Source organism: Mizuhopecten yessoensis, unplaced genomic scaffold (assembly GCF_002113885.1).
Source record: "Mizuhopecten yessoensis strain PY_sf001 unplaced genomic scaffold, ASM211388v2 scaffold10033, whole genome shotgun sequence".
NCBI classification, from domain to species: Eukaryota; Metazoa; Mollusca; class Bivalvia; order Pectinida; family Pectinidae; genus Mizuhopecten; species Mizuhopecten yessoensis.
In genome coordinates this window covers 94,280-107,123 of record NW_018408345.1, presented here as the reverse complement: position 1 = coordinate 107,123, position 12,844 = coordinate 94,280, and the positions used below count along the sequence as shown (strand labels likewise).

The 12,844-nt window shown below is 37.7% G+C and overlaps 1 protein-coding gene across 1 annotated transcript; it reads left to right on the top strand.

Moving 5' to 3' along the window:
• The first annotated feature begins 2,462 nt into the window (after nucleotides 1-2,462).
• Nucleotides 2,463-12,367, top strand: LOC110459318 (dimethylaniline monooxygenase [N-oxide-forming] 4-like). Its single transcript, XM_021511514.1, has 5 exons — nucleotides 2,463-3,572; nucleotides 5,332-5,476; nucleotides 6,727-6,860; nucleotides 7,631-7,808; nucleotides 9,753-12,367. The coding sequence occupies exons 1-5, from the start codon at nucleotides 3,364-3,366 to the stop codon at nucleotides 10,377-10,379; spliced, it is 1,293 nt and encodes a 430-aa protein (XP_021367189.1). The 5' UTR covers nucleotides 2,463-3,363; the 3' UTR covers nucleotides 10,380-12,367.
• The last annotated feature ends 477 nt before the right edge of the window (nucleotides 12,368-12,844 follow it).

Sequence of the window (12,844 nt, the reverse complement as noted above, 5' to 3'; positions counted from 1 at the left end):
GTATTTGTTGGCTTAAAGAGTGTAAAGTAAATGAAATGTTATGTACAAGTATTGATATATTTTACTGTAAACTCTTACTATTTATGTATTGTACATCATGTATGTAATGATTATATCATGTTTATATGCATAGATGAATTTCAAATTATTAACCTTATAAATACCTTACATAACATACACAGAAAATCTCAATTAAAAAACCTAATTTTTTTTTATATAAAAAGACAATTAAGTATTTATTTATTATCTTTTTTTCAATCAGTTTCATACCCCCTAAACTTTATCAAAACTTATGAAATATATCTCCATGTCGGACAGGAAACTTTCACACAGGTAAGTTACTTGTGGGGTAAGTAAGAAACATACTATAATTGGTTTGCTATTGTCTTCCTATATCAACACGTATCTTTGTTTTCTAAAAAGTGGGGGAACTGAGAACACCCCGCTATTACCACCCGAGTATCAATAGGCACTGCCGCGCGGCGTGGCTATTCCGTCTTTGCGTATTGCAGAGGTATCTTCTCTTGNGGGGGGGGCTTCAGGAAAAACCCCAGCCTGAGAATTTTCTTTAAAAATCATGTATTTTCACCATTTTCCTCAATTTTACCCCACCTTTGTAATCAGGAGTTCACATAAATTGTATTCTGTAATTTCATGTACATAACAAAATAATGCCAGCTTAATACTATTATTTTTTTATTCAATTTTATTTCATCGACGCATTAGTCGATTACATCAGGGAATTAACGGATTGCTACTAATAAACATCAAAAATGTAATTAGAGGATTAGTAAATAAAAACAAATATAACAATTTAATAATGTATGCATTATTGTATTAATTTGTGTATTCAACCGTTAATTATTTATGCTGGATATATTTATCATACCCCGTGTATGACGTGACCGGTTCAGATCGCAAGCCAAGTAATTCGCTTTGCTGGAATGAGACGAATCCTTTGAAATAATTCAGTGCTTAGAATACACGGTTTGGAATTATTGTTGAACACCTTATGATGCTATTTGGTAACTCTTGAGCAGTTTATTAACTCACATCTGACTGAATAATTCGTTACACACGAGCTGTATTCTGTATATCATGTAGGGACCATTCAAGTTTTGCGTTGTTAACAAAACACGTGTACGTTGATAAACGTACAAATACCATGGCCAGGTGTTTGAAATTCTGTCTGTAAATTGAGATAAAAATCATATAAAAAATAAGTACTTTTACCGAATTTTTTTTTATATGATTATTATCTCAATTTACAGTCAGAATTTCAAACACCTGTGCAGATACTAGTCTATTATAGGTGTGGCTAGTACACTATATATGTACCTGTGGGTAAACGGATTCCCAATAGTATAGTACAAGTACAATTTAAAGATGTATACATACGTGCCAACTTTCCCTTTTTTTGAAGAAGACTCCCGATTTTGCCCCCCCCCCCCCCCCCTCTCCCGGAAATTTAAAAAAGTTGACATGTATGTGTATACAACATTTTGTATTTGTGATTTGACACAACGATCTGTGCACGAACAGACCGGATTCGAACCTGGGACCCTCCGTACTCGAGACATAAGTTCTAGTAATTGAGTTACCTGGTCACTGACGATTGACCGGCCTGTCTAGTTCGGCTATATTCCTCCCTCCGCTTTCTAAGTCTTCAACTATTTTACATTAACCTAGATTGGGGTATCCCCTTGTCAAGAATTAACCCAGTGCTTGAAGCAAGGATGGGAAAAACTCCCCAATTTTCGAAAAAGAAAAAGAGAAATGCACGACCAGACCAGGATTTGAACCCAGGACCCTCTGACTTCTGAACAGACACTCTACCAACTGAGCTACCTGGTTGTGTTGAGCCACACAGTCCAGTCCGCTACAGATTTTATGCATGATGAAATTAATGACTATTTCTCCTTGAAAAGAGGGTGCACTCAATCAGCTGATATCTGACAAGATTGAAACAGACTTCTCTTCATGGCAAGTTTAAGGGGTTTAGATTCCTCAGAAGGTAAACAGACATTAAGACCCATTCACCCTCTCCTCGCTCCTACCCATGAAGTCCTTTCTCTTTAATTTTTCTCCTACCTTTTAGCCTCACTCCCATCAGCTACCCAGTGTTAGCCCTTTACATGTAGGCCACATCCATTTATTTGTATCGTATTGCCTCCTAAACATGAATCCTCTACCTAATAGTCACATTCCCATTAGCCGCCACCTAATAAAGGACCCATAGTAGCTTGTACCCATTATCCCTCCAACTGTTAGGCCCTTTAATTACTCTTTAATGTTCTTACTGTTAAGTTGTTAACCCCTCCTCCCCCAACATTAGCAACCTATACCAATGTACCCACTACATGTCCCCCACTACCCTTTCCACTTGTTAAATATGTATTTTACCCAACCCATGCAGGTTCAGAGAAAGAAAAGGCCTGCTGTATCCCCTAACCCCATCCCCACCACCACACACACATTCACACACACCCTCCACTCTTTAGCCACCTAAATGTGTTCTTTACCCAACCCATGCAGGTTCAGGGAAAGAAAAGGCCTGCACTATCCCCTAACCCCATCCCCACCACCACACACACACTCACACACACCCTCCACTCTTTAGCCACCTAAATGTGTTCTTTACCCAACCCATGCAGGTTCAGGGAAAGAAAAGGCCTGCACTATCCCCTAACCCCATCCCCACCACCACACACACACTCACACACACCCTCCACTCTTTAGCCACCTAAATGTGTTCTTTACCCAACCCATGCAGGTTCAGGGAAAGAAAAGGCCTGCACTATCCCCTAACCCCATCCCCACCACCACACACACACTCACACACACCCTCCACTCTTTAGCCACCTAAATGTGTTCTTTACCCAACCCATGCAGGTTCAGGGAAAGAAAAGGCCTGCACTATCCCCTAACCCCATCCCCACCACCACACACACACTCACACACACCCTCCACTCTTTAGCCACCTAAATGTGTTCTTTACCCAACCCATGCAGGTTCAGGGAAAGAAAAGGCCTGCTGTTTCTCACTGCATGATAGTAAGAGGCGATCCATGCGCCCTCCCTACCCTGGCCCCCTATCCTGCAGAAATGGAATGATTTCTTCCTTGTCCTCTGTATATGTTTAGGGTAAATTAAAGAAACCAAGAATATTTCAAGTTATACAGGAGTACCTGCAGTATCCCACTGCATATGTATTGTAAACGGAGACTGATAATGTATTGCACCCTGCACCCTACTATCTCTTTGTGGCAGTGTCTCTCTGGGCACCAGTCATCTTACGACCTTGGCGTTGTCACGTGACTGATGTTTACCCTGCTAACAAATATCTTGTGCTTATTTGATAAAGATGGCGGAGCAGGCAAGACGCGTGGCGGTGATTGGGGCAGGTATATCTGGGCTTGCCACGCTGAGGAGTCTCCTCGCATCGGACCGGAAGTACCTCCCAACATGCTTTGAAAGAGGAAGTGGTGTAGGTGGGATATGGCAGTATAATGAGAACAGTCACACTGACGAGTACGGGATGCCTGTTTTTTCCGCCATGTACCGCGACGCAATGTAAGTACAATATCAAGCCTGTTGAATAACTCCAACTGTTCTCATTACACGTCCTTGTTTATTTACGTGTGTGACTTCATGTGCGTGTATTAGTGTGTGTGTCTGTACAAAATATGTCCACACACATGAGTATGTTATTATCTAATCTGCCAAAAACATCCTTTTATAAATTCAAGGCTTCCATATCAACCCGAGATACGAATACTGTAACGTTCCGGGGTCCGTACCCTAGTCACTTCTAAGGATCCCTGTGCTGTAAGCTTAATTATAACTATACTACAGTTGCAAATATATACAAATATGTGTTACTACCTTGTAACCAGCATACCTATTACCTAATGCTTAATACATGATATGAACAGAATAATAACTGCACGACTATAGAACTAATACCAAAACTATCTGCTCTGTATCAATATAACACACTACACACACTACCGTACAATCCAGGCAGAACACAACTCGACTACCTAGTCGCGGCTAGCCCTAGTCACTATAGTTGCCCTATAGTAAGCTACCTAGCTATATGACCTAGTCGCGCCGATCACGACAGCCTTATACTAGTATACAACTACGGCACTCTCTAATGACCACGACTATCCCTAGTCACGACTAGCTCTAACGACTATACCTAGTCACGACTAGCCTGGTCGCGACTACCCCTAGTCACGACTAGCACCAACGACTATACCTAGTCACGACTAGCCTGGTCGCGACTAGCACTGCACAGCCTATGCCCGTGACACCTTCTGTCTAACGGTATCTCGCTACAGCACTCAATCGTTTATTTAATATATCTTCCAGGCAGTGTGTGGATCAAGGCAAGACTTATTCAGTCACTTCTATCTTTCCAACACAAAGCCGGTCTCACATATATTAGGTACTTACGATCTGTCACTGCTGTGAACACGCCAAGATCGAAACAGAACTGGGCCGATTGTCGCTGGATTCTGCCTATTTATACCCTCTTGCTATCCTAGCGACACCTAGCGGTGAGTGAGGTATAATCACCTGTACGTTTTGATTGTACCTCGAAAACTATCTGTCTTCTAAGCGTTCGAATTACGGAGACATAACACAAATGATTAACGCCAACAGATCAACGTATCTAACCTGAATAATATGCTAAATCAGCGAAGGTAGGATTACGATATGTACATTCATCACAATACCTCTCGGACTGCTATGGGTCGAGAGTTGATCTATGGTATGTAATGAGATATTACATGATTCAACTGTGGTCTTCATTTTTTTCGCTCGGCCTTGCAGTAACAACTGATGGAAAAATAGAGAAAAAAAATCCAATCTTTCTCAATAAAACGGGTTCCAAATAAGGGCTGAAGCGGAAAATTAAAACCAGATGTCACACGAACATGGATAACACGTATCGAAATATACAGGTGGCCGACTCGAGTGGTGAAGTAGATAGCACACTCGCCATTCATCAAAGGACTCCAGGTTTCAACCACGTGTCTTTACCGATTTCCTTTCATATTAAAAGCTTTTGTTTATACCACCGGGCAAACCAGTCTGATTTACGTAAGATAAAATACACAAAGTAATGATCGAAATATGGACATTACAATGTACACTGTATGTCATGATTTTACGGCCTTAAATTGTTCAACAAAGACTGAATACATCTGTCTTAGATACTTAACTGGATAACATTTAATTGCTACGCAGAAAAGAAACGAATGTTGATGTTGAAGTAACTTTTACTTTCGTTTTATTCTTTCATTAATATGGATTCACACAGGAGTAACTTACCAAAGCCGATGATGGAGTTCCCAGAATTCCCAAATACAGATCCGGATATAGACTCGTGCTTCATGCACAGACAGGAAGTTGTGAACTACGTCAATCGATTTGTGGACCATTTTGATCTCCAGAAATACATCACGGTAACTATTAACTGGTTCTAGCAGGGTTTCCTTTAAACAGTGCTATACGTATTAGTAGAAATCAACATATTTTTTGGATAATTATTCATCAAACATAAGGTGTGCAATGCTACTTCAGCGCGGTGCAAAACCAAGCAGAGAAGTTATGAATACTTTTGTGTGAGGATTTTTGAAGTACTAAACACAATCTGTAATTCTATTCTATATATGTTCACGATTACGTTTTGCTATTGGTCAAACTTTATACAATGGTCAAGTATGAGTATACTTCGGACATCGTTGTGTTTCAGGGATCCAAGGTCAAGGCCAAGGTCAAGGCCAAGGTCACTGTTGCTATATATAGAAAATCATCAACTGATTCAATTTAAACACTAAGCAACTTCATTCTTTCATGGATTCTGGTGAAACTTTATGCAAAGGTCAAGTATGGTACCTCTGGCATCCTTGTGTTTCAGGATGGTAATAACATACAGAAAAAAAACATATGAATATTAAAATCAACTTATCAACTTTAGGTGTAGAACCTTGTGTGTGTGAATGTTTCAGGGTATCAAGATCAAAGTGGTTGTTACTTTTTATAGAACACTGTAGCTAATTACTTCACATGGCAGCGGGGGCATTTATGTCTTACAGACATTTTCTAGTTTATTGTTAAGGATCCCTGCCTCACTGCACTCTAGGTTTTCGTATACACAGTAACCTCCCCTCGCTTAAAGCCAGTCGGGCCAGGATACGTCCGTTGACAAAACAGCTGATCGGTTAGAACGACAGTATAACAAACTAAAAGGTCGTGTGTTCGAATCCCCGGTCTTGCCCCGCTGAAGTTTTTAACTCAAGAACACTGTAACGGATTATGCATTTTATTTATTTTAACCTTTTTATTATTTTCTGTTGTATAAGTCCCAAAAGGTATGATTCTCTTTTCAGATATGATAAATCAAAGTTGTAGTCATGCAGGAAAATCATTTCCCAATGCGTACACCTGTGGCTAGTTTTTTGGCAGTGGTACCTGGATCCCTAAATGAAATACTGTTTCGTTTTTTCACCATATCCTGTTAATTATGTGAGTATGGAAGTATGTGTTGATTAGATAAAGCATTAATTCCTGGCGTTGTTTAACGCAAACACGTACTTGCCATTATAAGACTGCAAATTAGAAGCAAGCTACGTTTTAAATCGAAAGCAATGCATAAACACAAGCATTCAAGACACAGATCGGGTATAGATTTCACTTTTGTTTTTCTTCTCAGACCCACACCTATGTCAACAACGTGTGTCCGACAAGCAATGAGAGGCATCCCGAATGGACGGTGTCCTATTACGACATTCGGAACAAAGACGAACAGAAGCAGGCTGTGTTTGATGCTGTATTTGTATGCAATGGGTAGGCCTAAAGGAGCAATTTTCCCCTCTTAAATTCTTGACCGATTTCTTCGTCTGAAAAATACATTTAGTGTAATGCATGCAATACTCTGCCAAATGTGAAAAATGAGCGTTGCCTGTTGTTTTCAGAAAATTGCAGGTTGCCATCTGAAATTGCATTTCATTTCCTATTAGAGGTGATTTTTTTTATACAAATTGAATCTGGAGCAGTGAATCTGGGTTCAATAGGTGGTAGATGTCAGTTTTGCTAAGATTAATAAATTATCGGACTTAACGATTGGTACTACTTATGAGTTATCACCCCATTACTAACCGGACTCCATATTTGGCAATATGACAAATTTAAGTCGAAAACAACCTTGATTTATCTTGATTGATTAACGCGACATGTCAACTAAAAAAATATGGTAAAATGTGGCGTCAATGAATCAAAAGCACGACTTGTCACCACAGTTATCGCGACCCAGAATAACTGGATGGCACGAAATATGCCATCGTGTTTAAGTGTTCCAAGGTCTCAGGTTGAATTACCGCTATGTACCCTTGTATTATTTTTGGATACACATATATTGCTAGTATTCACTAAACCTCACATGGGCAAAAATGAATTCCAACGTAAGCAAAAAAATAATAAACAAAAGTTCGTTTTCCTAATAGGTGTTGTCAGTATTGTCACAACGGAAACGAATCTGTTAATTTACTGATATCAGTTTCATTTGAAGGTATTTTCCTTCTTCCAATATCCTGACATTATTTTGTGTTTTTATGAAGTCATGCAGATAAACCGAACATACCGGATATTGATGGAGTAGAAGAGTTTCAAGGGGAGATCATCCACAGTAGAAACTACAGAATTCCCGAGAAGTTCAAAGACAAAAGGATTGTCATACTCGGAGCCTCCTTCTCGGGTCTTGACCTTGCTGTCGATATATCACCATACGCTCAACAGGTACGTAACTGGAATTGTTTCATAAGTTGTGTATAGCATCGAACTGCTTTCGTTTGCTTATAAATATGATTGACAACTGGACAAAGACAAATTCAAAATAGCACGCTTACGCTTCATGTCAGATTTGCCTTTTTCCAGTTGGAATTCATATAGCCTATAAATGCCAACTGAAAGTAGTTCAATACTTTTAGTCTGCTGGATAACCGAACTACTCGGTAGTGAAGCGGACGTAAAACTCACTCATCAAGTTCAATACTTATATTTAACATTTTTGGAATCTGTTCATCTCATAAAAGATCGCTTACACTTATCATTATTCAGAGTTAACTTCAAATAATGTATGTATCGTGTATGCTTGGTCAGTGAAAAGAATAGGCATCGAGACGGTCAGTGATATCAAACGAAAAATATATAACGTAATATAATGATGACGTCAACAATCGGTCCATGGATTCATAGCCTATATGAATACCAACTGAACTTTTGTATGGTTATATAGTGGCAACTTTTAATAAGAAATAACTTATCAACATTAAGTGTACAGTTGAAATTACTGTATGTACGATATTTTGTAAATGTTTGTTCAATGAAAGGAACAACCATAATTGTGGGAGAATGGTATAGAACTTTACAATTATGACGTCATCAGTTGGGTCGTGGCATTCATAGCTGGTTTAAGTAAATGCGACCAGAATTCAAGAGTATAATAAGTGTGGCAATGCCAAAGCGTGGTATTTCTCTCATTTCCGTTTGTTTAAGATAGAGCTGACCAGTGTAAGAAAGGAAAAGACCGATGCCGTAATACGGAAAAGACGATGTAATGAAAATAAACATTTTACAATATATTGAACGTACAACTTTTCACTACAAGTTTGAAAAATGAGATTATTTTCTCTGTGCAAACTATGGGGTATGCTAAATCTAGCTGACCTATTTGTTTTCGTCAAAAAATCTCAGGGGAGAAGCTAACATTTTTTAAATGGTAGCAAGTCCAAACGCATTTTCATGGTTTCTGAGCTTATTCTGGTACATGCAGTTGGAATGAGAGAAAAATACTCTTTCATGCCCAGGGGTGTAAGATAGGGAAATCCATCATCTGGAATTTGAAAATCCCTCGAGTTAAGTTTACCTATCCTACACTCTTGGGCATGATAGGTTCTTATAACATACAAAGTTTGATAAATCAATGAACAACGTACTCTAAAAATATCTGCTATTCTTTTATGCATATGAAGTTTTAAAAAGAGAGATTGAATACTGAATATCATAAGTCTGTGTTTGGATAAAAAAAAAAAATTGTATTGTGTGGAATAGGACACATGCATTAAGATACCGAAATACAAAATTTTAACATTTTTCCACCCTAAGAAATCCTAAATTTATGTCACAAAGTCATCAGAATTCTAAGATATTTTAAATCACCAAAACGTCTTTTCTTCTTTTCTTCTTCTTTTTCTTCCGCCAAATGGTTTCCGGACGAAATTACTGGTTGGATACTTTACACTTGCGAACGCAGCTCCTGTGTTTTGACTACACAGAATGGTTGTCATATCTTAGTCATCGAACAAAATGGCCGCTGTAGACTGGCTTCTGATTGGACAAAATTCATACATGTTCATCATGTATTTTGTTCGACTTTGCTTACATTTTGTTGGTAGATGCGTTATGGCACTTCAAACTCTAACTAGATTTCTGTTTAATCATTAAACACAATGGCCGCCATACAGTGGCTTTTGATTGACCGATGCTGCTCAAATGTGGTACGTTTTTGTATGCAAGTATAATCAGATTAACCAATTTGGCTGTGAGCGAATTATGTTATGGTCCCGATTATAATCAAAACCTTTTTTTGTTCTCCTTTTTTCATTTATTTTTGTTTCTTGAAATAGACGAGACCGTTTTATAGTTTTATTGAATTCAAAAGCATTTTTTATTTAATTACAGATTTTTCTGAGCCATGAGAAAGAACGTTTGAAATCAGTTTTCACTGAAAACGTCACTGAAAAGCCTGGGATAAAGCGGATGACCCGTACGACGGTCGTCTTCTTAGACGACACCGAGGAGGAAGTAGATGTTTTACTATTCTGTACCGGATATCGTTACAACTTTCCGTTTCTAAGTGATGACGTCATTAACATAAACATTACCGACAACAGGGTCATGCCTCTATATAAGCACGTGGTCAATATAAAATACCAAAATCTATTCTTTGTCGGTATTCTTGAAAAAGTGGCATTTTTCTCGATGGGGCACGTGATGTCGAGATTTGCCGTTGCCGTGTTGGATGGTAAAATCGTTCTTCCGTCCGAAACGGATATGTACAAAGATGCCGAGAGTGATTTCAATGAGAGAAAAGGAAGAGGTGAGAAGGCACACGCTGATTTAGGTAATGAACTTGTATGGAATTATGAAAGAGAGCTGGCTACGTTGGCAGGAATCAATCCATCTCCCAAAGCCTTTCAGCTGATAATCAACTTTCTCATGCGAAACATCCGACAGACACCTGCCACTTTCCGTCAAAGAAACATTCAAATTTTAGATGATATGGAATCGTTCATACTTTTGAATTAGCAAACAGACAAACAGAGCAAACAAAGTTCTAAAACGGTGTCTTTATACTCTGTTTTATGATATATGTTATATATATAAATCAGAAAAAACGCGTGATGGTTAAACATAAAAAAACCAAATGATAAGCGTTTCCTAGCGTCTCTCTAGCCTTAATTAGAGGTTCATCAGGGGAAATATTTATTTATTTTAACAGAACAACGACAAAACACAGCCAGTGATCATAATGTAACTACATGTAAATAAGGAAAAACAAACAAAAATAACCGATGTCTCTAAGCTTTTCACCTCTTATGAGGTTCTTCAGTAGACTTGTTTATTTTGAAGAGTGCACATGAAATGATGATGTCATCATGCATATTATGATGTCACAAACGGTACACAGTACAGGAAATAACTTATTATTCATATATATATATATAATTGACCCCATCGCAAAATGATATGGCCCTGTGAAGTTTAAGCAACACTTCATTCCAGCTTAATACCTGCTATTGATTCCTACTTTTAGCTGAATCCCTGCTACATACACTCCCGACTTTATGCACTCTACAAACAACTCTACAACTGCAATATACGGCAGCATTAGTTTTGCGGAAAGTGAATCCCTGTTGTATAAATACATCTTATTCTACCTTTGCTCTTCATTTTCCTTACACGTTCTATGTTACCCAGGAATCTTGTACGTACCTCTCGTAATGGCATGTGCTATTTGCAGCTATAGCCGCGTGGTTTCACAAACAACCAAAACTTCTTTACGATTCATATTTATTCCAGAGCACTGACAAACATGGTTCAACATTCCTTTATCATATAGATTCACTCTGTAAACTAACACAAAAGACTTCGTTTAGCACAACGCTTCATAAGTAAAATGCATACATAGAATAAAGGGACGTAACTCTCATAAACTAATTACTGGATAATCTTTTCATAATATACACTTACTACATGTAACTTGAACAAAATGTTAAGAAATAATTACTGCCTACTGTTACCAGTTTATATTCTTACAATAACACAGCATACATGGCAATTACTTTATAATATTTTACAATTATCATTTCTCAATTTTATATCTTTACAAATATGAATCTGCTACATAACAAATGTTATTGTATAAAACTTGCATAACTTTATCATAAATCCTAAAAATTGTTATTCTAACATAATAGGAAGTGTTTCAAAGACGGATACATTTTTATTAGGGCCTTTTTTTTTTTTTTTTTTTTTTTTTTTAAAGGAGCCAAAGAATTACATGCATATGAAATAGTTATAACAAAATAAAACTGTCAAAATTTAAGACTGGTGTCTGATCACCATCTCAGCTATCATAGGGACAATGGGAACCCTCGCGTGAATTTTGAGCAAGAACACTCCAGTACGTTCTAAGAAATAGTGCTAAAAATCTTAAATTCTCAAAATTCAAGATGGCCAGCTTTCGGCCATACTTTTCAGACAGTAATTAATACCTACAGCATTGATTGCGCTAACTGGTTTGACATTCATCAGCCCAATTATTGGCCGACTCAAGATCTTTGCTGAAAAGTTTACTTACTAGTTTCAGACATTAACTTTACCTTTATACATGAATGAATCATCAGCTGAAGACTTCACAGCGAGAGAAACTTCTAACGTCATGTAATTAACACCTAGAACTAAACCTTGGTCAAATCCAGCTTAAATATGTATAAGAGTACATTGGTAGCCGTAACATTTACCAAAAGAAGTTGTTTTTGTTTCTATATCAATTGCATATGAATATGTAGTATTTCATGTAAGATGTCTACTTTTACTTTTACCTATTATGTCTTGTACATTAATTTGTAAAACGCTCTGGGGCTGCTAGTTTCAGTAGGATAGAGCGCTATAAAATCAGTGATTTTTAGTATCATTATATTGCCTTTTTTGCGATGTGTTGTTGCAGCTAAATACTTTTTAAAACAGTTATATATGTTACCAAAGATACCATGCATTTTTTTCGTTTATGTAAAAACACATCAAATGTTGTACTAAGTAAAGAAATAAAAATTGTATATCCTTGCTTTTATCTAGAGTTTTGTTTATAATCGACGATATTAGCTGATGCTTATTGTCTGAAGAATCGCCATGCCAAAAGCATGATTGATATTAACAAATACGTTTATGCTTGATATTAAATCTTCGATTCAATACATCTTCAGCACACACGCAGACATACACACATAGGGAGATATTAGCCAGGTGGCATATGACTAGTAGTTATCGTCTGATAAGGCAGCCCCTGTTACGGCACGATTTCTCACCCAGCTAACATTGCTGGGTTCGCAACACGATTTCTCATCTCTGTACGATTTCTCACTCGGGTGAGAAATCTTGTTAGGAGTAGGCATATTGCTCGTTGCCATGAGTACGAAAACTGATTTTGATATTGGGGGATTGTGGTATATTAAGGCTTGTTTATTTAGAAACTACTGCGCAAACTTAAC